The sequence below is a fragment of the Zosterops lateralis genome (assembly GCF_965231275.1).
Source record: "Zosterops lateralis genome assembly, chromosome: 4".
NCBI lineage: Eukaryota > Metazoa > Chordata > Aves > Passeriformes > Zosteropidae > Zosterops > Zosterops lateralis.
In genome coordinates, this window is record NC_139765.1 from 67580150 (window position 1) to 67601642 (window position 21493).

General features: G+C 43.9%; 1 protein-coding gene across 1 annotated transcript in view; it reads left to right on the forward strand.

Moving 5' to 3' along the window:
* CCDC3 (coiled-coil domain containing 3) overlaps window positions 1-21291 on the forward strand; it is a gene marked incomplete at its 5' end in the record, with an annotated part of 35312 nt that extends 14021 nt beyond the window's left edge. The window contains one exon of the mRNA XM_083860632.1: window positions 19236-21291. Coding sequence (XP_083716758.1) covers window positions 19236-19511 — 276 coding nt within the window. The 3' untranslated portion in view covers window positions 19512-21291. The remainder of the gene's footprint in view (window positions 1-19235) is intronic.
* Between the last annotated feature and the right edge of the window lie 202 nt (window positions 21292-21493).

Genomic DNA, 21493 nt, shown 5'->3' on the forward strand with positions numbered 1-21493 from the left:
AGTGTGTAAAAGAAATTTAAAAAATAAAGAAAAATAAAAATAATGTTAGGAAAAGAAAAAAAAGAGAGGACACATATATTGTCAGTACTCTACCAAAAGGGACCATTGCCACAGAAAGCCTTTAAATCTTGCAGAACAATTGGAATGATCTCTCTAATGCAGTCAACAGTATTGGAGTCATCATGGGGCTGTTTGAATTACTTAAACATTGATTTTAGGGCTTTTTCTGTTTGAACTTCAAGTATGCACTGTAGATATTTTTTCTGTGCATTTTATGAAAAATATTCCAGCTTTGGATTGGCTTCTTGGTTGGATGTATTTAGGTATTAGTTGAATGGAGTTAAGGAGCTTGTCTACTTCAGTGTTGATCTTAAAATGTGAGGAAAGAGTGAATTTCATTGCATACAACATTCTAAATTGCTTCAGCCAACAGCAGAGTAGGGTACAGGAGTGCTTTCGTTAAGTGCTTTATTGTCAGAAGTCCTCAAGTGGTGCAAAATGGCATTTTTCTGAGGAAGTAAAGTAAAAGACTGTCAGCATTCTCCTCTGTCCCCACTCCAAGACCCACAGTATGGCAAAAGATACCTAAGTCTGGTATCCATGGAAGAGTACAGGAAGAGAGTTCTAGCTGATGCTCTCCCATTCTCCAGTGTTTTCAGGTGAAGAAGTCTCTGTGGTGAAGCAATTTCCATACATTTATTTGTTTCTATATATTCAGTGACATCCAGTCAGGTTATCTTCCATAAAGCTGCCCAGCCTTCTCTTGAGAATCACAACTTTTTGATGCATTCAACCTGTTTCTTACTTTATTATCTGCTACTCCCAGCTCTTCTGCTGGAAGATATTATCAGTCTCTATTTTCTCCCTCCATAGCATTCATGGTTGTGTAGACCTTTTTTCTCAACCCTCTCACAGGAGGAGACTCAAAATTACAGACCAAGCTTAATGTCTGAGCCTCAGAGAAGGTTGTTCCTCCCCTATCCTGGATAGGAATCAGCTACCACTAACACTCTGCAATGCAAGTCCTTGAGAAAAGAGGGAGTAAAGCCCCTTCCCTGCCTGTCTGGGACCTCCCACTGCTATTGCCACAGGGAAATTTCAAAGTTTTGCCTAGACTGTTGGAAGTGCCAACAGGGAAAGCAAATATTTGTGTGTAGGACTTAACCCCAAGAAGATTAAGTGCAGATGAATGTCAATAGTGCCAGCAACCTGTGAGAGAACGTGAAAACTGAGAAGGATGTAAAAACAGAACATGGAAAAAAAAAAGAAAATGAAAGAATAAAATGCAAAACAGATTAGAAGCAAGTCAGGAGAAGGAAAATTTCGATGGGAGTTTTTGCTTTCCCAGAACGAGCAGCATGAAGACCAGCAAGAAAAGCACTGCAATAGGGGTTCATCAGTGTTAGCAGGTTGGGAGGTTCCAGGGGTGAGCACGAAGTAGGGAGGGGGTAGAAATGAGGGATGCAGATTGATGGGATGCTACATGGACAGTAGATGCTTTTGGAAATTGGGAAGGATCCTGGAGGTGATGAATATCTTGCACGGTCTTTAGTTCCTAGGTCTTCAGTTCTGGAAGTCAATTGCTAGCTGGGGAAATGGTGATCCGTGGGAAGAGGTTTGGTTTTGTGAAGCTTGGCCCATTTTCTGTGGGAGGAGAGCTGTACTGTTTGGAAAGCATCCATCTCAGGGAAATCATAAGTGGTAGGGCTGTCTAGACTAGTCAGGAAGGCGTGAACAAATAACCAGAGTAAAATAGAAGAAGAAGAAGAGAAAAAAGTGTGATTCCTCACCTAGAATTAAATTAAGACGTCAGAAAAAAAAAAAAAAAAAAAAAAAAAAAAAAAAAAAAAAAAAAAAAAAAAAAAGGCTTCAAAGGATACAAACAGAAGATGTTGTTAACTGGCTTTACTCTAAGGTTAACAAGGAGAGGAAATTAGACATGCTCATCTCTGGATTTACATGTCGCTGCTGGAAGCGGGTGGGGAGATGCGTGATAGGAATGTTACAATTAATTATTATAAATCTCTTCGTAACAACTGTGTGGGCAGTGTGCAGGTGTGTGTGAGGACCTTGGCAGCCTGACAAAAATGTAATTATTGGTTATGGAGGTAGCAGCACTCACTCTTTGGCACTTTGTCAATCAGCAGAGTGGCAATTAGCCATTGCTAGAGGCCACTGTGCTCCTCTGAAGAGGAAAGTAGAACCTCCTCAAACACCTGGATGTGGTCTGGGTAAGAGCACGGGGGGAAGTGTGTCTTACCTGGGAGACTGCAATTACAGCAAGGATTTCCTGACTCAGAAATCAGCCAGAACTGTTCCGCCTTAAATATTTTTCTTTTTTGACCTACAGCTTGAAACTGGCAGCAATCTGCGTCCATATAACCCAACCTAAATACAGTGATTTTTTGAAGTGAAGTAGATCATTAATCTTTAGTTTGCCAGGGGTCATGATGGATTTTCTATCACTGAAAAAGAGGTTGAATCTCTTTTCTAGGAAAGCTATCCACCTGCTGAAGTAATTTGGTGGGCAAAAGGAATGACTTCCAACAATTTTATACAGGAAGTCTGATACAATCTGGTTTAAAGGGAACTGATTCTTGTTGCCCTCATTGCCTCATATTGGACAGCATGTTATTTTCTAGTTTAGCTGACAGAAAATGTGGGGTTTGGGACTACAATACATGTAATGAACAATTCAGTATTCCTTCCCCAAAGCCCATTCTCAGGGATTTTCCTCCCTGTGGGTCATAGGGAATCATGTACAGCCATGTTTATAAAGAAATCTGAACCACAGGAGTGAATAAGAAGCAGCCTTGAGAGCAGGGTCAGAAGTTGTCCAAGGAACCATCTTTCCAATTTCTGCTTTAGCTGAGGAGTCTGGGTGAGAAAATCAAATGCAGTAAAACACAATACAGAGCAGCTTTAAAAACAAGGGGAAAACAAAGGCAAACAGATCTCTGACACAGCAGCAACAGCCAAGAAGAGCTTGTCAGGCCTGGGTTCCTTCAAAGACGTGCACTGAGTCCTTTCACACTCTTAGTGCTGTTTGCTGAAGTATTAAGGAAGTGGGAAGGCATCCAGAAAACTGGTTCAACTCAGCTGACACGGTGGAGTTTGAAAAGGAGCAGGAAGGAGATGGAGATCTGCAGCACGCTGCTGACCTGCCACCAGCTGGGGTGATGCATCACACTGGTCCTGCTGGTGCAGACTGTGCTCAGAGGTGTCCAGCAGCTGTTGAAAGGGATGATGGAATAGCATCTTCTCACAGCTGCTACAGGGTTGGGTTTTTTTGTCCTGATGAAATAGGGAGATAGATTTTTGGGGTAGCCTTCAGGAAGCTCTTGACCCAGCTGGCTATAAGGAGTGAAAGTGCCTCACAATGCTCTATTGCCCTGGAAGGCATGGACAATCTGTAACAGTGAATTGATTGTAATTTTTCAGAGCTGAGCAGAGCTGTGTCCTCTTCCTCTGATCTTCTGCAAGCTTTGCAGATGCTGTGTGAGAATTACTTGTGAGCTGTAATGCCTGTATTGGTAAAACTCATTACAGACACAGGGTGAAGATTGAGGAGTGCTCATTTGTGGTTGCTTTGTCATGGCCATTACTGAAACTTTATTGTAATTTAACTGCATTTTGAAGTCCAGGCAACCCACAATTGTAACCACTGTGTCACCACCCAAGATTCAAAACTCAGCTCAGAATCAATTAAGTTATAACTGTATATAACCCCTTCCTGCAATTACCACCAAGGGGAGTTGGCATGAGAAGACACCTATCTTCTCAGGTAATGCAGAATCTCTTATAGCACCCCTCCCTTTTCCTCTTCCCTTTTATGTGGTTTTGTATAGCTCTCACAAACTATGAGTTAACATAGGAAGTAAAGTAATAAATGAGTTTGAAATATGAAGCCATATTCAGAATTTTTTTGGATGAAAGTAGTTTTGTTAGTTTAGGGTATTGGTCTCCTTTGAGAAGTGGTAGAGGTGGAACATTGCTTGTGAGATCTTCTTTCACCTGAGCTTTGGGGGTTGAGCCCAGTAATTGAATAAACTGATGTTTAAGTTGAATTATCCCTATAATTTTTGTGTTTCTGTTTTATTGTTATATACACATCAGTTCTAATTGACTGAAAAGTCTTTTGAATAATTAAGTTCTTTGAAATACCTGGGAATTATTCCCTCAGCAATCAAAGGATGTGGCATGCATTTTCAAAAGCCTTCATTAAATTTAAGTATTAAAGTCATGAATGTAAAACATGAGTTTACACCTTCCCAGCAATGACACCACTGACTAGAAAAGGCATGACTGAACTGTCATGAGCTGTTGGACAGATGGCAGCTTCTTTAGCTGCTGCCACATTACTTTTGTTCTCCTTTCTATTGCCATGTTCAAATTGCTGCCTGGTCGTGTAAGCAAGTCTTGGACTTACAGCCTTGAGTCCGTAGCAAAGCATCTTCTCTGGTCTGTCACTCTCCAGCCCCAAAAACAATAGGCCAGCCACATTTCTTGACATTTTTTAGTGAATACGAACATTTGTGGAACCCAGTCCAGCTCCAACCTCACAGCTGTTCTGGTTGGATCTCAGGAACTCATTTCAGAACTGGAGTGTTTAAAGAATTTTTACCTGGCTTTAAGGCATGGACAGTGATTAGCAGAGCTGGGGGGCAATATCCTTGTACCTACTGAGCTCTTTTTGCTGCTAGACATCTGCCTTCCTTCCCATGTAACTCTGAATCCAATATGCCTGTCTTTTTGCCTGTATTTCATGTGTGGTATTGTGCAGAGAGCTCATTACAGACAAGCTCAAGTGTAGCCAGCACTTAGTTGCAAGTGCAAACATATCATGAACGTCTGTGTTGCATTAGGATCTTTCCAGAACACATTGAAACACAGCCAAGATGGTTTCACAGGCTCAGTGTTCTCCCAGCACTTGTTGGTTCAACTGTTCTTAAAGGATGTAGGAGTTTGGGAGAGCATGGGTGTCAGCACCAGTAAAGATTTGCAGTGCATCAAGTGGCAGGAAATAGGCAAGTTCAGAGCTCAGACAGCCTCCTCTTTGCTTGAGCCTTCTAGAGGAACTTCAAGGAGAGAAACATAGTGAGCTGTGGTAGGAGATGACTCTGGGGAGCCCCAAGCTGCTGTTTCTGAATTATAACTGATTTTCACAATCCCAGAGATGCACTGCACATCCATCCCCACCTCCTGTCCTCAACTGAGTTGTGAGGAGCCTCCACCAGCCCAGTGAAACCCCTCCAAAGCCTGGAGCTGGCCCATCAGGAAGGATAAGAGGCAAATGTGAAACCAGTTGCATTGCAGGCATTGCAAAGGTTGGGAGGTCTCCTATTTGAAGTTTCCCAAGCCACAGAGCTCAGCCAAAGCACCTGAGGGAGCAAGAGCTGTCTCAATTTGCCAGATGTGTCAAATCAGTGCAATCTCCATCATGACAGGGAATGAGTCTGGTGAGTAGGAGACACATAATTTTCCTTGACAACTGTTAGTTCAGTTCACAGAGAAGTTTTGCTGCATGAGTGGATTTCTCCTGGGGGAAATACAGCCAGACTGCTCCAGATGCCTGTATGGTGTGCACCAGCTCCTAATGAGAACGTGAGAGATCCACAGCTGGTCCTTCACAAACCTTCTGAACCCTTCTTCTGTCTGTTTGCTCACCCCAAAGACATCTAGAGCTTCAGTCTACAGACACATTCCTCTTGCTCAAATTGACTTGCTCATGAGGATGCAGCCAACAGCCCCAGCCTTTTTGGGTTGTCTTGCCTGAGATGTTAAGTTTTAGGCACACAGGCCTCACTGTGGGTTTCTGGAACTTTCAGTTACTTGTCTCTTCATCCTCTCTATTCTTTCATTTAAGCCTGTCCACCTGACACCTGCTCTGGCCATTTTACTGTCCAGACATGGGTCAGCCCATCATGGTCTGGCATGACAAATGGGACAGAAGATGTGGAGAAGTACAACATTATCCATGACTTAGTGAGGTATTTCTGCGTCTTTTTGGTACAAAACATGACCGTAATACCTTCCAGCTGACCAGCATTGAACTGAATCATCTCAGGCGATCAGGAGCATCAAGTGATACTTTACAATATCTCATAAAGGCATTTGCTCTTAAGTTTCCAAAAGCCTGATGTCTCAAGCAAAACTCAGCTTTGTTTTGTCCACAGGCAAGTGCAATCTCTGCTTCTCTCTCAATTTGCATCCAAAGCACTAAAAAACATGGGTTCATCAACATGTTCATGAGTTTTTAATCAGCTGGGATTCTGCTTTCTGACAGCTCTGCCTAGGCTGACATATGTTCCTGCCCTTTCCTTCTGTGCAAGAATGTGTCTCTTCATTTTCATGAAAACCTCCATGGTGAGGAGTTTCCTTTTATTCCTGCACATATCCTGAATTGCTTCATAAAAGTCACTGACGATGAGAGCTGGAATTATCTTCAGATTTTATAACTTGGCTAAAAAAATCTGGCTGCAATCTAAATCTTGACGCATAAATCTCAGCCAGGAAATAATTTAGTTTCTCTCTTTCCATCAAAACAGCAAACAACTCGGCCCACTCCCAAACAGTTGCAAAGTTTCAATGGTAAAAGGGTATTTTAGGAAGGGATTAAATAAAGAAATGTTACTAAGTGGCAGAGTCTCTAGGGTGGGGAGAATGTGGAAAGAAAAACATTTGGAATTATGCAATTTCTTAGGATTTTTTTGTTTTGTTTTTCTTCACTTGAAATGCCTCATAAATATCTGGAGAGAGCAGGATAGATCATCAGTTTCATTGAGTTTCAGTAACACTGACTGCCACAAGAAGTGTAGGTGCTGTATGCCGGTACAGGGATGTACTTAATAACAGAATTAAACAGAGGAAAGTAGAATTGAGAGATCACCTGGATGGGGCTCAGATTAAACAAATTGGTCACCCAGCCTTATCAGCTGAGTTTGTGTTGCACTTTACATGTACTAACCCTAAACCACATCTGGCTGATGAAGGGAGGCCTCAAATACCTGCAGGAAAGGGTCTTTACCATTCCCTCCAGTGGCTTGGTGCCACGTTCTTGCTGTGCTCTTCCAGATTAGCTCACACTCCCACTAATTTCTGACCTAGGTCGTGAGTGAGAATAAAAGTGTTCTTCTATTCCTGTAAAAACCCTTTGTGTATTCTTCTGCTGGCTTTTCTGCTCATTTACTGACCCTTAATCCAGCATAATAAGAGGAATGACCATTACTATGTTGTTACCTAACCACTCACACCCATTTTGTTGGTGAATGGTACCTAAGGAATGGTTTGCTTTGTTTTCCATGGCCCAATAAAGGCAGTTGCTATAAATTGTCACTTTGGTCACATTTGAAACCTTGGTCTTGGTACCATGGACATTGCTCATGTATCTGAGCCATATCTAAACCATGTTCACAAAGCCAGGATTTTCCCCTCCTTGGATAATGTGGACTTAAATGCCTTGATCAGTGGCACAGAAAGATACAAATTTTATATTGCAAACTTATATTGACTAAATCCCTCAATATTGAAAGTCTAATCAGTCACATGGTCCAAAGATGGGTAATTTGTCCAGGATCTTTATTGAACAATATGTTTCCAGATTGTAGGAGACTGGGCAATGCCTACCAGCACCTAAGGAAAAATCTGGTTTCTGGGCTCATGCTCTGAATTTGCACAGAGAATCTCTGTGGCCATTCTGCATGCAAGTGAAGATCTGCCCATGATCTTGGCTCTGCTATTGCTCCTGTCCCATACACACTCTTCAGGCTTTAAATATAGACCTTTCTGGATTAGATTATAATGACTCAGGAACTCTATAAATCACAGATGTTCTGTAATCTCTATTTTTGGAGACAGGGAATTGAAGCACGGTGAAGCTATTTAGTGGACCTACTCCCCCCTAATTGTTTATTGCCCTCACTGTAGTGGAGACCCCAAGTTCCATTCCTCTGATTAGGAAGAGCATTTTATGTGTCCTCTTTGATGAGATGTGAAGTGCACATGCTGCTTAATGAGAACGAGCTGTTCAGATAACACAGCTCAGAGTGATAGAGATTTTGTTCTTCCAGCATTATCATTGTCAAAAGACAGATCGAGTATCCTAATTGTGGGACTAGACTGGAGCCCAGGTCCTGAGTTCTTTAAGGTGGGTTTGCTTTTTTTTTTTTTTTTTTTTTTTTTTTTTTTAATTCTGTGATGTTAGGCAATTTTTGTGGAGTTGTGTGGATGGTGACTGGTGTGGGTACTGTGATTGCTGCTGCAGGAGGGGTGTGAGGCAATCCAGATCATCTGCTCCTCAAGGCTGTCCCTTCCCTGGCCCTCGCTGTTGCTACAGTGATGCAATACAAAGCTGGTGAAAGTACAGATAACTTCTGTGTCAGAGAAATATGGGAAAAGAATAACAAATTCCACAGAAGAATTTTGGACTGATAGAGAAAATTAATTTCATAATCACGTTTAAAGCCCGTGCATGCACAAACAGTAACACTGAACTTACAGGGGGATGCATTTGCTGCCTAGCCCTAAGTATTTTGGCCAGGAACAATAACAGATTTTACAGGTAAAAAGACATAACAGCAGGATACTATGAGATTTTTCAGACCTCAGTGCAGTTATTCACAAAAGAGCCAAACCCCAAGGCAATGCATGATTGAACTGTAGCTCAAAGGTATCACCATGTGCTCACTGTGCAGTGGTGTGGCACTTGCTATGTAATTATCTCTCTCCAGCACAATTATTAACATAGGATTAAACAGTTGAGAGCCACCACTGCAACATTAACCAGCAGTGGGGTGTGTGCTCTATAATTTAGATGCTTGCAGGGAAGAGTTCGCCACAGGGCATCCACCAGTCCTGTGAGCATTTTGTCCTGTGTAACTGTGGCTGCAATCCTCCTCCTGAAATCAGGCTGGAAAGAGTGCTCCAGCCTTGTGTGTATGGGGAGGCCTGACTCATGATTCCCTTATAACCTTATTTTCCAAGGGCATTGTAGCCAGTCCTGTGTGAAAAGCTTTTCCCTGTATAAGGCAGTAAGTTGTGCAGCACACGGTGGGAGTTTCTGGTGCTCCTGTGTCTGTATGAAAGCCAGCAAAGCAGCAGGGAAAGATTTTGGCCACTAAATACGACATTGGTTTTCAAATATGACCTTGTATTTCTCTGACCCTTTATTTCTGTTGAGAATTGAAATACTGGCTCTCAGGAATAGAACCTGATCTGAGGAATTGTACTGGAGTGAAAACAGCTTTTGTCTCCTATAGAAGCAGTCATTAAATGCCCTGAATGCTTTGGGCCATCCGAGCACATGGAAGCAGGAGGGTGGTACCCTAAATACCACATCTTCCCACCTTGAAAACTGCCTATTTACCAAATCCTGCCATCTTCAGAACAGCCTGTTGCCCATTTATCTCACCCAGGGTGGTCTGGGGCCCTTTCAGGATTTACAGCCCACGCAGCAGCCGGAGCTGTGGACAGGCTGCTCTGGGCTGCCTGGTGGGACAGAAATATCTGTGAGCAGCAGTGAGCTCCCGTCAGCCAGATGTTAGTGCTTGGAGCTTGTTGTTCAGAGCTGCTGATTAGTCTCTTAGGCATTTGGTCCCTTTTTCAGGACTGACATTAGTCAGAGAGAGCCTGCAGATTGCAGATGTTTGTGTTTCCTGCCCTTTATCTTTGCTTCTTCAACCTCGCCAAGGCTTTTCCACTTCACGCCGTGGAAACCTGTGGCAGTTCTGTGCTTGAATGAGGGCTGGACCTGGTCCTCAGCCCCTCTGGCTGGGTCACCTCCCCCGAGGCTGCTGGCACGGGGCACAGCAAACAGCTCCTTGCTGAGGTCTCCTCTTTGCTCTGGGCTGGCAGAGCAGCTCAGGAACAGATGGAGATGCCCTTTGTCAAGCCCGTGTGTTTCACCCAGCCTGACTTCAATGCTGCTGTCGTCATTTCCATGCAGGTTTCACAAATCCCTTTCTGCTTGCAGGGAAAAGCTTCATTAGAGCCTCTTGTCCTGCTCCTGCCGTGACAGGGGCGTCTCCACCGTGTGCGTAAGCACCGTGTTGGAGTTGTCTCCTACTATTCAACTCAGTTTTAGTGCCTGATTCCCTGCTCTAAATTAGTTCCTCTGACTCATCCTCCAGAGGAATTTCTGTCTCTGTAAAAATTGTAGAAAAAGATCAGAAAGCCAATGTTTCCTACCCAGGACTGAGGTTATATATTTTAGCAGGGTGATGCAAAGATTACCACAAGGGACCCACCAAACACAGATAAATACAAGTCTGAGTGTGGCCTTTTCACTCCCCCTGCTCTTCTGGACCCAAATAGACTGAGAAAATGAAGTGAGATGTCTCTAGACGTTCCTATGGATGTTCAGGAGAGATGTGAACATTCCCCCTCCCCAGTGGCACTGTAGGGCAGCAGGTTGCCCTGGGGCACCTGCAATTTCTCTTTGAAATCCAGAAGCTGTGCACAGCAGCAGGGCATGCTCAGGGCTTCCAGCTGAGCCTTCAGCCAAGGAAATCCTATCTGTTTGTAAAAGCAGCTGAGCTGCAGCAGCTTGTGGGCAGTGTGAAGCCAACACATCCAGAGCAGAGGGATTTATAGGGGAACTTGACTTTTATAGATGTTGCATTAACTTTAAACATTTGCCTTTCTCAGCATGGGTTCTCCCCCTGTGCATGCAGATGCCCTTGGGTATGATATATTTTCTGGGGAGGAGACATGGCCTCGAATTACAGTAAATATCCATTTCTTTGCTCTCTTTGAGAGGCAGCATTTAGTGCATTGCAGTCATGCTGTGGCCACTTGCCAATACCCACCCACAGCCTGCTGGGATTTGCTTGGCTTCTCTCTTTTGACTTATAGGTGACAAAGAAACAAAGGTTCCCTTCATATTATACATAAAATTTATTTTATTATATATTTACTGATTCCAGTTCTCTCCTCAGTGACAGAGGATGTGGGCTTTGAGCATTTGCACTCTGAACCTGCTGAGGGGTACAGGGAGGTCTGGCCTGGCCTTACCCCTGGGAGGTCCTAAATTCCTTAAGACCTTAATCAACCATGTTTCCCTGTGTCCCCTGTTCTCCCAGAGCCCATGTCTCCCACCTGTTCTTTTGTACCCCTTACATCCATGTTTAAGTAAACCTCAGCTTACAGACATCCCTGCAGCACCTGCCACACCAAAACATCAGTCACTTCTGTCAGGACTCCCAGGGAACCCTACAAGTTGTAATACATTAGACTGAAGTAAATCATACTTAATGTAAAGACCCCAAACCAGGTATAATGCTACTTTAAATCAGTGTTTTTCTCATGCAAATTAATACTGGTAAAGATAAATATTTTTCTTCACCATCTGATGCTGGTTCTCAGCTTCAGCTGGATCTGGGGATGGTATATTTGGATATACTGTGCTTCCCTCACTGCTACTGTGCTACAAGGTATATGTTCCCCACTTGACAGGACCACTAAAATAAAGGAGGTTTCTAGAAGCTGTTGTAACACAAGGTAAAGGTCAGTTCATTCAAACATTTCAATAAATAGGAGCAAATCATAAGATACTGTGCTGCTCTGATCAGCAGTTTCTCCTTTCCCTGAGTTCCCACCAGTGAGAAGAAGGGGCACAATGCACTTTGATTTTGGGTCTTGCTGGTTTTATCCCTTCCTTGGTATTTAATTAGTTCTCTGTGTGTATGTGTGGGGGGAATGGTGATCTAATCCTATTGAAATACAAGCCAAGTAAAACAAGTTTAGATGGAACCATGGTCACACAGCAACGTTCAGTCAGAGAACAATACACTTGGGGTAGTAAGGTATATTGGCAAAGTAGTTTTAGGCACATTTAACCTAATTGGTTTTGTTGTGACAATAGTAATACTAGGTGGGAAAAAGCTGAGTTGAAAATTAAAGTGGATAGCAACTTTTGGTAACTTTAGTAGCTGTGGTAATGGAAAGGTTCTGTACATATTGTTGGGAAAAAAAGCCTCTTACAGAGACTTTTGAAGCCCTGCTGAAACTGCAATCATCTCTGAGACAAAAAAATAAAAATTAGGAAGAGAAGAAGTGACTGTAATTTGGAGATTTTCAGCATCCAGGCAGAGCAAAATGCAGAAATCCCTGAAGCAGCCTGCCTTGTAAGGTAGACTTAAACAAGTATTTGCTTGTTAAAACCATGGAGAAAAGATTTTGTTTGTCCTTCCTCAAAACATTTTCCTTTAAGCTCAGCTGGGTAGTGCCTTTTAGCATTCAGGATCATTTACCTATAACTGAGCAGCTCAACCCAGACCTGCACTGTGTGCTCCTGACCAGGAACAGGACAGAGGTGTATTGGGAATACCCACCAGCCATGTGTGGTCCTTACAAGGAACAAAGGCAGGCGCTGCATTTGCTTGGGTTGTGTTGCTGCCTTGCAACCAGCGGTGCTGCAGAGCCTGTCAGCTCCCTGTCCTTGCAATGAGCTCTGCACATCCCCTGTGACAGGGGTGGAGAGCCAGGAGTGGTGTCCTGGCTGCTGTCTCTGCTTTGGTACACTCTGGAGGCATGTGCCACCCCACGGGTCCTTGTTCCATGGGCCACCCTGAGAGGTTTTGGAGGAGGGAGTCCGAGGAGGGTGGTGTGAGTCTCAGCAAAGAGCTGGCAGGGTTGGTAAACCCCTGTGAGAGCTCCAAGATTCTCTGCTTCCCCAGCCCTGACCCATCTCAGCAGGTGCACATGGCTGGGAAGCTCCTGGGAATGCAGCAGGCACCAGGGATGGGACAGGGGGGATGAGCACCGAGCTCAGCCGAGGAGCAGGAGTTCAGCTGCTGTTGGGAAAGATGGGACAGGAAGGGCTTGTGGATATGATTGCCTGGTGAGAAATACTGGAGATGTAAAACTTATGAGTGAAATAGAAATGAAAGCCAGCTTTGAGATGTGATCATGGCAGGCAGGAAGATGGTGATTAGCTGGAGTTAGGCTGAAGGACAGAAAACAAAAGGACACAAGAATGTAGCCCCTCTCCACACTGCCAAGGCATCAGGGAAAAAAGTAGATAAGAAAAGTAATCTTTAGAGTTTAGAATATAAAATGATATAGTAATATAGTAGTAGTTCTTATAGGCTGCATGCAAAGTTTGTAGGTTTTGTATCTTGCGCCAGTTGATCACTGTAAATTAGAATATTCAACACAAAAGGAGATATAATGTATTGTAACAAGGTCCTCACTCTCTTGCTCTTACCTCTCTCTTACCTCTCTCTTACCTCTCTCTTACCCCTCTCTTACCCCTCTTAGCTTTTTTACCTTCCTTACTCATACCCTCTCTCTCCCTCTCTCTTTGGGGCTTCACTTCAGCCCAGGCTGGTGGCTGAAAGCAAAGCCCTCTTTACCCACAACCCTTGCAATAAACCCATGTGTTTCTAGAATATCTCAGGTCTGCAGAATTCCTTCTCCCTGCCATCCATGGATGCTCCTACAGGCAGGTGCACATTGCTGGGAAGCTCCTGGGAATGCAGCAGGCACCAGGGATGGGGCAGGGGGGATGAGCACCGAGCTCAGCCGAGGAGCAGGAGCAGTTCAGCTGCTCCTGCTAAACAGCTTAGTCCGAGACTTCCCTGCAGCTCCCCTCCCACCTCACCACCGCATTCCTGCGGGATCCAGGGCGAATCTCTGGGAGGAAGGCGTTCAGAGGAGCCAGGCGGGAGCGCCGGGGACAAGCAGCGGTTCCCTGTGCCTCCCTTGCTGTGACTGCGTGGTCAGTGAGCAGGGGAAAGGAACTTGGATGTGCCCCAGGGTGAGGTCGTACCCTCTTGATTTATTTTTCTCTTCCCGGAGACCTTCTGTCTCCCAGTGCCTGGGCAAGGAATTTAGGGATTTACTGTCAGGGCTGACTTATCTGCTCACTTGGCACGAGTGAGGTGCCTGTGGTAGGCAGCCTGGATCATACCCTACACCTTTTTTTCCCCCTTTCTTGTCTTCTTGATTAGTGTGGTTTCTATACTCACTAAACCATTGACTTTTTTTCCTTCACTTGTATAAGGAATAAGGTGTTGATCCCTTTCTGGGCACTGGCAGTGACTGTGAGGACATATTCCCATCCCCACTTCCAGTCCTGGCAGAGGTGACTTGGTGTGACTGTCACTTGGTATCTTTGTTTCCCTCCTCTCAGCAGCATCTCAGGCCTCAGGGCTCCAAGTGCCAGGGGAAGGCAATGCCTCAGGACAAGCTCTAGGTGTTTTGGGGCCAGGGACCTCCCTTCAGGTACCTCCATATGGCTGAGGCTCTTTTCACCAGTTCTCAAACGCCCCATAATGACCCTCCATCCTGTAAAACCACCCCCAGCCAGAGCAGGGGTGTAGGGGCTGTGAGTTTGAAGGGGAAGTTTGGGGTTTTGAAATGGATGCCAACAGCAGCCTCTGCAGATGAGAACCACCAGCAGCTCAGATACCTCCACACCAAGCAGTGGTTTGATGCAGCTCAGAACAATGCTCTTTTTAAAGCCCCCCAAGTGCCCATGGACATGGATTTGGGTCTGTTTCCAGGGCAAGTTTATCCAAACTCCAAGAAAATGATCTGTATCCTGCCCTTGCAGCCTGCCCTGGGAAGTCAGTGCCATTCAGATGCCATTTGATGGGACTCAAGGTGAGATCCGTCCCAGTCTGAGACAGTTATCTAGGCGGGAGTCTCCAAAGGTGGTCCACTGAAGAGAGGTGTCTAAGGTAGGCAAGATATCTCCTCTAGGATATGGCCATTCCTCTCTGATGACTGTTGGGAAAAATTACTTCCCTTGACTAGCTGCATCTAAGGAACATAAAGAGAAAATCTGCTTTTAGTGGGGAGTGAAATGAGGAAGAAAAACAGTGCTGAGACACCTCAGGGTGAGTGTAGCCTGGCAGAGGCTTCCTGTAGGCAGTGTTTCATACCCCAAAGAAATCCCCATCTCTAATATTTTGAATTAACTGGAGAGTTGTACTACAAACATTACATTTCCTGTGACAAATGCTGACCCAGCATCCAGCAAGGTAACAACAACAGGTAACAACAATTTCTTTCTCCGTCCTGGTCCTATGAATCTTGCTGATCCATATGAAGTTCTAGGGTGAAATCCCAGCTCATCTCCATTAATGCAAATGCTTGGGACCCCAATTCCGTACCCCTAAAATGCTGTTCTTGCAGCAGGCAAAAGTGGTTTAACTCAGCACTTCCATACCCTCACCACTTCACCCTACATGATGCTTTAACAGTGCTGACAGGGACTTTTCCACACTTCAGCACAAGTGTTGGTCTTGGCTGAAAAATCCCAGTAACTGGAGGTTAAGTCACTCCATCCCAAACCCAATACTCCCCTCTGCCAGACCTCTCCCACTATCCTTTGATTCCTTGTCTTTCTTTCCATGCAACACTCTCATTCCCAGAGGAAAGACTTCTAGGTAGTGGAACTCCAGTGGTTTTTAGCAGTGTTCCCATAAGGAGCATGCATGAGGAGACAGCTGGGACTCAACACCTCCCCCTTGGGCAGGTGAAGGGCAAGACTTGGGTGCCACTGCTGGGTTTTGAGTGACTTGAGCTCTGTAACATTAACTTCAAGCACTTATGGACATTTTGTGGTGGATGAACACTACCATCACACCCTTATTCGTGGCACCTTTATCCACTGTGCCATTCAAATCAAGCTTGTAGAAGGCAGGTATGTGACTGTCAATAAAATAATTGTATATATATATATATATATATCAGTTCAGGGCGTTTGGGAAGGGGTTTGCATGCCTATAATGTGATGCTCCAAAATCAGTTTGTTAGGTTAATGATTGGCCTGGATGATCAGAATCACTCAATAATTCTGATTCTATTATATTTAATACAGTGCTGATTTCTTTGGCACATTTTGTATATATCCTGGATATGATGAAACTTTAAATTCTGTATATTTGTGATACAGTCTCTCAGACAAATACTCAAATATATTTAATATGCACTTTCACAGCTGTAGGCTGGCTGGGATAAATCCTCAGGATCCATATGGTTCTTGTGCCATCTTTCTCATCACATCTCCTGGTACTGCTCTGAACCTGAGTGTACCACTGCTGAGGATGCCTTCCTAACAAAACTGTGGAACAAGCAGACATGCAGAGAGATCTTCAGACCAAACAACTCTTCTGAATTATGGGTCATTAGGGAATCCAAATTTTGAAGGCAATTTGGAAAATTACCTATAAGATTTGCCTAAGGAGTCATTTCCTACTCCTTCTCTTCATTTCCCAATAATCAAAGTAGCAATTTGGACTGGTAAACTTCTCACCAGCTTGTTCAGCAGCTGGGTTGGTTATCCAGGCTGTGCTGAGCTCAGAGCTGTCACAGTCACACAGTTCTCAGCACCAGTTTAAGGATAACTTGATTGCAGCCAGGTGATTCACAGGCCCAGCAGTAACAGCAAGGGCAGGACAGTGCTCATACTTAAACACCATCATCCCCATCATCCCCACTTTAGACTCCTGTGAAAAATGCTGTTTGTAATCAGCCAGTGAGAATGAGAGGACTCCACCTCGTTATTTTTCCCCATGTGGAAGGAACAAAGTGTTTATTTTGCAGCAGGTAGTCCTGCAGTTGCAGGCAGGCATCCAGTTATCAAGCTGAGCTCTTCTTATCACCAACCCTGTTGGCAAACAAAGCTGTGCATGTCAGATAATACCTCAGTTTTTTAGAACTGTGCTGTTCCCGTGATGTCTCTGGATATCTCCAGATAATTTAAGCACTAAAGTGTGTGTTTCAGACTGGAGAGTGAGGACTGTAAAAAACAGTATAAGCAAATCAGCTGGTTAGCTTTTAGATGGTGTTTGAGAAGTTTCTGAGTGGCTCTGTACAGCAGGTCTACCTCTGCTGACAAAGGACCAACCTCAAAACTTTTGGGAGTTCTCTGGGATGAGGATAATATTATCCCTGATATCTGCTATTCCCCCTCAGCCAGCCCAGACAGATGAAATGCAGTTGGGTTCACACAACCTCCCACTTCAGCTGCATGAAGTGTTTGTTCCTCTGCACTGGAGTCTGGCATAGGCCATGCCTATCACTGCATCCACGGAAAATCCAGGAAATCCCTCATGAAGAAGAGTTTCCACCTCATGTCTTCCCAACAAACATATTTCCCTAACTCAGTGTCCTCCTTCATAGGTATTTAAATTCAAGAAGTGTTCTGCTTGAGGTTTTGCAAGGGTTTGGCAGACACAAAAGCCAAGATGTGCTGGCTGTTTTCAAAGAGCACTTGGAATGAACTGTGATCAAAACCAAACTCTCTCCTTTTCAACACAACTTCTGGCCCTCTATCTGTGAGCTCCCCATCTCACTAGCATGCATTTATAAAAGAGCCCTAGTGAGAGAACACTTGGGGCAAGAATTTGCCATATAGCAAAACCCTGCAGAGCTTTTGCACAAGGAACAAGAGCTTCCAAGGGAGTGGGAGCAGTTACTGTGTTTGTGTTGACTGGCCATGGTTTCCCACTGCTGGGGGTTTCCAAAGCAAATGAAATGTTATTCATCAAGGCAGGCTCCCTCCCCAACTTTCAGTTGTTGAAAATACTACAAAGTAAGATGGAAAGAAACATGTAATCCTTCATCATCACAGTCAGGATTTACTTGTTTATTTAGATTCCCTGTCTGTTCCAAATGTTCTGCCAGAGAAAGCCCGTCCAGACTCCAGGAGTGCTTGACACACATAGAAAAATTTCTAGACATATTTAGTAGATAAATCCAACAGAATACATTGCCTGTCCTCACAGTGCAGCAGCAACATGAAAGTTCCACATGCACAATAAAATATCTCAGGGTATTTTTTGTAGGAAGAAAAAAAAAAAAGCAGGAGGCACCTAAGGTGGAATTGATTTTGATGTGGATCTTCTAAATCAGACACTTTTTGGTGGAGTTGTCCTTGAGTTCCAGGTACCTTCTCTTTTTCTGCCTGGAAAATGTGTTCTGGGTAGAAAAAAAATTGGAACCTGGTGTCTTTGTGGTCAGTAAAAGGAGAGGGTTGTTCAGAGGGTGATTCTTCCCTCTGCCCTAGGAGGTGCAAATCAGCCCCTGGAAGGGTGTCTCTCTCTGCAGACATTACAGGGGAGATGCAACGAGAGGAGCCCAGACCTGAGTCTCACTTTAAGCTGCTTAAGAGAAGGCAGCTGAATCCCATCCCAATGGAGGCTGTGTGTTGGGAACTGAACTCCTTTGCACTGAAACTACTCAGCAGCCCTTGTAGCTGGTGTTTGTCATCCCACTGCTGTTGCTGCACCTACAAACAGGAAACGAGTGTATCCATGTATCTCATGTATCCATGAGACAAGAGAGATCTTTTGAGTCATCCTAGGATGAGGTGGTAGAAGATGAACACTTGTCCAACAAACGTTTTGCAATTGTACCATCACCCAACCCAGTGGATTTGAAAATGACCTGTGAGCTGTTCTTCTAGTGATGCCTTGGGGACAGCACCTTTGAAACTGTCTCTCTTGTTTATGTCCTATCTAAGAGGCACTGGCATGAGTGAATGTCTGGAACTTGATGTCCCTTCTGGGGGCAATATTGCAGTAAGTTGTATAGGGTAGAATGGGAGAGGCAGTTTTCAGGCAATGATCCCCTAAAGAATAACTTCTGTTAAAGTTATGGGACCGTGGATGCTCCTAGGGACTGCTGAGATCTTACCCTCTAGGGTTTTGTCTTAAACAAACCAATATAATGAGGTGTTTAAGACACCTCTGTTCTTGGAAAGGCAAAATAACCAGTTCTGTGTTTGGCAGGTGCTGTCCTTATTTCACATGTTGACATAAAGAGCAAAGGGCAGACTCTCATCAGAGTTTGGGGTTTCTGAAGGGCTGCTAAGCTGAATCAAAACTAGAGTTTTCCAAAAGTGACACCTCTTGACCTCCACTTTAGTACCGGAATTAGGGCAGCCTTTCTCCAGAAACTCAGTGTAGCCTCAGTGCACTGGACAGGTCTGACAAAGCAGTTCATAAAAGTAATTTTGAATCACTATTATTATTAAAACCTACATTTTTGGGTCCTAACTAAAGCCATAAGTGAAAGTGAGAATTCTACTTAAAAATATATAAAAAACAAAGCAAAAGTTCCCCCAAAAAAGCATTCTGATTTTGAAAAGATATAAAAACAAAGCAAAACCTCCCCCCAAAAAAGCATTCTGCTTTTGGAAAGTTGTATTTTCTGCAATGCCTGAATTAACCCTTGGTATGAATGATAGCTTTTTGTGTGAAGTTTACCTGCTGCTGTCCCCACAGCTCATGTGCTCCTCGGTGCAGAAGGCCCTGTTTGAGGAGGAGGACAGAGTGAAGAAGCTGCAGCAGAAAGTGGTGACGCTGGAGAAACGCAACAAGCAGCTGCGGGATCGAGTGAAGAAAGTCAAGAGGTCTCTCCGGCAAGCCAGGAAAAACTCCAGGCACATGGAGCTGGTGAACAGAAAGCTCAGCGAGAAACTTTCCTCTGCAGGTGGCCAAATCCCCTATATTAACTCTCTGAAGCAGGAGAACTCCCACGGTACCTACCTTAAAGTATAATGCAAGGGTAAGTGCTCAGGCCAGTGGTAGTGGCGAATTTTGTCTGCATTAGATCAGGGTCTGGCCCTCACACCTTGTCTACACTGTGCTTCAAACCTTGCATGGAGAATGAATCTGAACTTTAGACACAGTGCCAGCTTAAACAGGAATGCCAGCTGGATTTGGCACAGCCCAAAGCCATGTCCTCGCTGTTCTCAGTGGACACAGGGCCAGACTGTCAGCTGTGCTTCTCCTCCCTCACCCACCTCCACCTCCACCACCTCCAGGTTGTCTTTGATGGAAGTGCCAGCCTAACCCTCTGGGCCTGTGCAGGCACTTGACACAGGAGCTCTTCCTGCCAGTTTACCTCCTCCTCATGGGCTGGGCAAATGTGGCTTGGGATCTAGAGATGGATGTGGTGGGAAGGATGAAGACATGAAAGCCCTTCACTCCCTTATCTCCCACAGGCTCTCAACCTTGCTTGAGCTTGGCTGAAGTCTACATCCAGTGCCTGGGCATAGGCTGTATCCAAGACTCAGGCAGTTTGCGCCTCTCTTCAGCACGAAATATAGATGTGCCCAAATTGTCTTAGGACTGTTCCTATATATCCTTAAATATTCTAAATCAAATATATAACAACTTTTCTTTTTCCAAGAAGTGCCTCAAGGCTCTCCGTAACTCCCTCAGGTGCCTTTATCATTGGTCAGCCAACTGGGTTGGAAACCACATCATTTTGGGATTGTGTCTAAGACCTAATCCTGCAGTCAGGAGTGGACTTAGCCTATGAGTGGGTGTTGGATCAGGCCCAGCAGGCAATTTCAGATCCCATTCTCAAGCAGGTTTAAGTTACAGTGTGGACAAAGCTTCAAGTTTGGTAGTCACTGTTTGAGGTATAATGGAGGTTGCTGGGCAGCCTCACTTAGTCACACTTAAAACCTGTAGAGACCACATCAATATCAACAGGGCATTAAAAATTTAGGTAGTTTATATATGTATATATTTTAAAATCCTATAGAAAATATTTTTATTACACATTTGATATAGTCTAATTTCTTAAAATATGAAGTAAAACCTGTTTCTTCGTTATCTCACAAAAAAGAAAAGTCCATCATATCCTTTATTAGGCATTTACAAACTGACTTCTGCTCAAGCAGTCTGGGTTTAGGTATCAGTATCCATGGCTGATAATGTTAATGCTTGAAACTATCCCTGCACTTGGAAAAGCCCATATCAGCTTTCAAATGTGAGCTTCAGTCCAAGCAGAACAATGAAACTGACTCTCATTAACTTCCAGTTTTGCTCCGTTTGGTAATATTTTTTTTTTCTGTCTTGAAATAATATTGGCATTTCTTAAGATTCTGACTCCTCCACAAGCTCCACTGGTTTCAAAGGCTCTGCCTCCCACATCACCACAATTTGAATTGTTTTCTGCTGGAGTCAGCAATGCTGTTTCCTGAGAATTGCTACAGAACTTAGGCTTCCCTAGAAGCCATCAAGAGATTTTTAACTCCAAAATTTAAATTCATAGAAAAGTAAACTACTTTTTTATTGTTTTATTTTCTGGTTTCTAAACTACTGTTTAAATAAATGAACCGGTTTTCCTGGGATAGGTATTAAAAGCTTGTGTTTTAATTTTTTTGTTAAGAAAAATATTCCCTCTGTTATTCATTCATGTTTTATAAGTGTTTGTATAAAGATGAGAAAGTATAAGTAATATAGTAACACCTTTGCTATTCTTACAGATTTTCCAAACAGTGTTGAATATCTTTTTCTTTTGGCTGGTATTTTTGTTGCTTGATGAAAAAAATGGAATTTTCTTCCTGTTTCCCCCTTTGTCTTCCTCAAAAAAGAAAAAAGTAAAACATTTTGTTCTCCTTGTAAGTTTTGTGAGAATTTTGTTTATCCTGCAAAGAAAACAAAAAAACCCCTTCCCAAATGCAAAGTCCAAATGCAACCCAAAATGCTCTCACTGGGTACAAAACCCAAAAAGGTTGTATATTTGT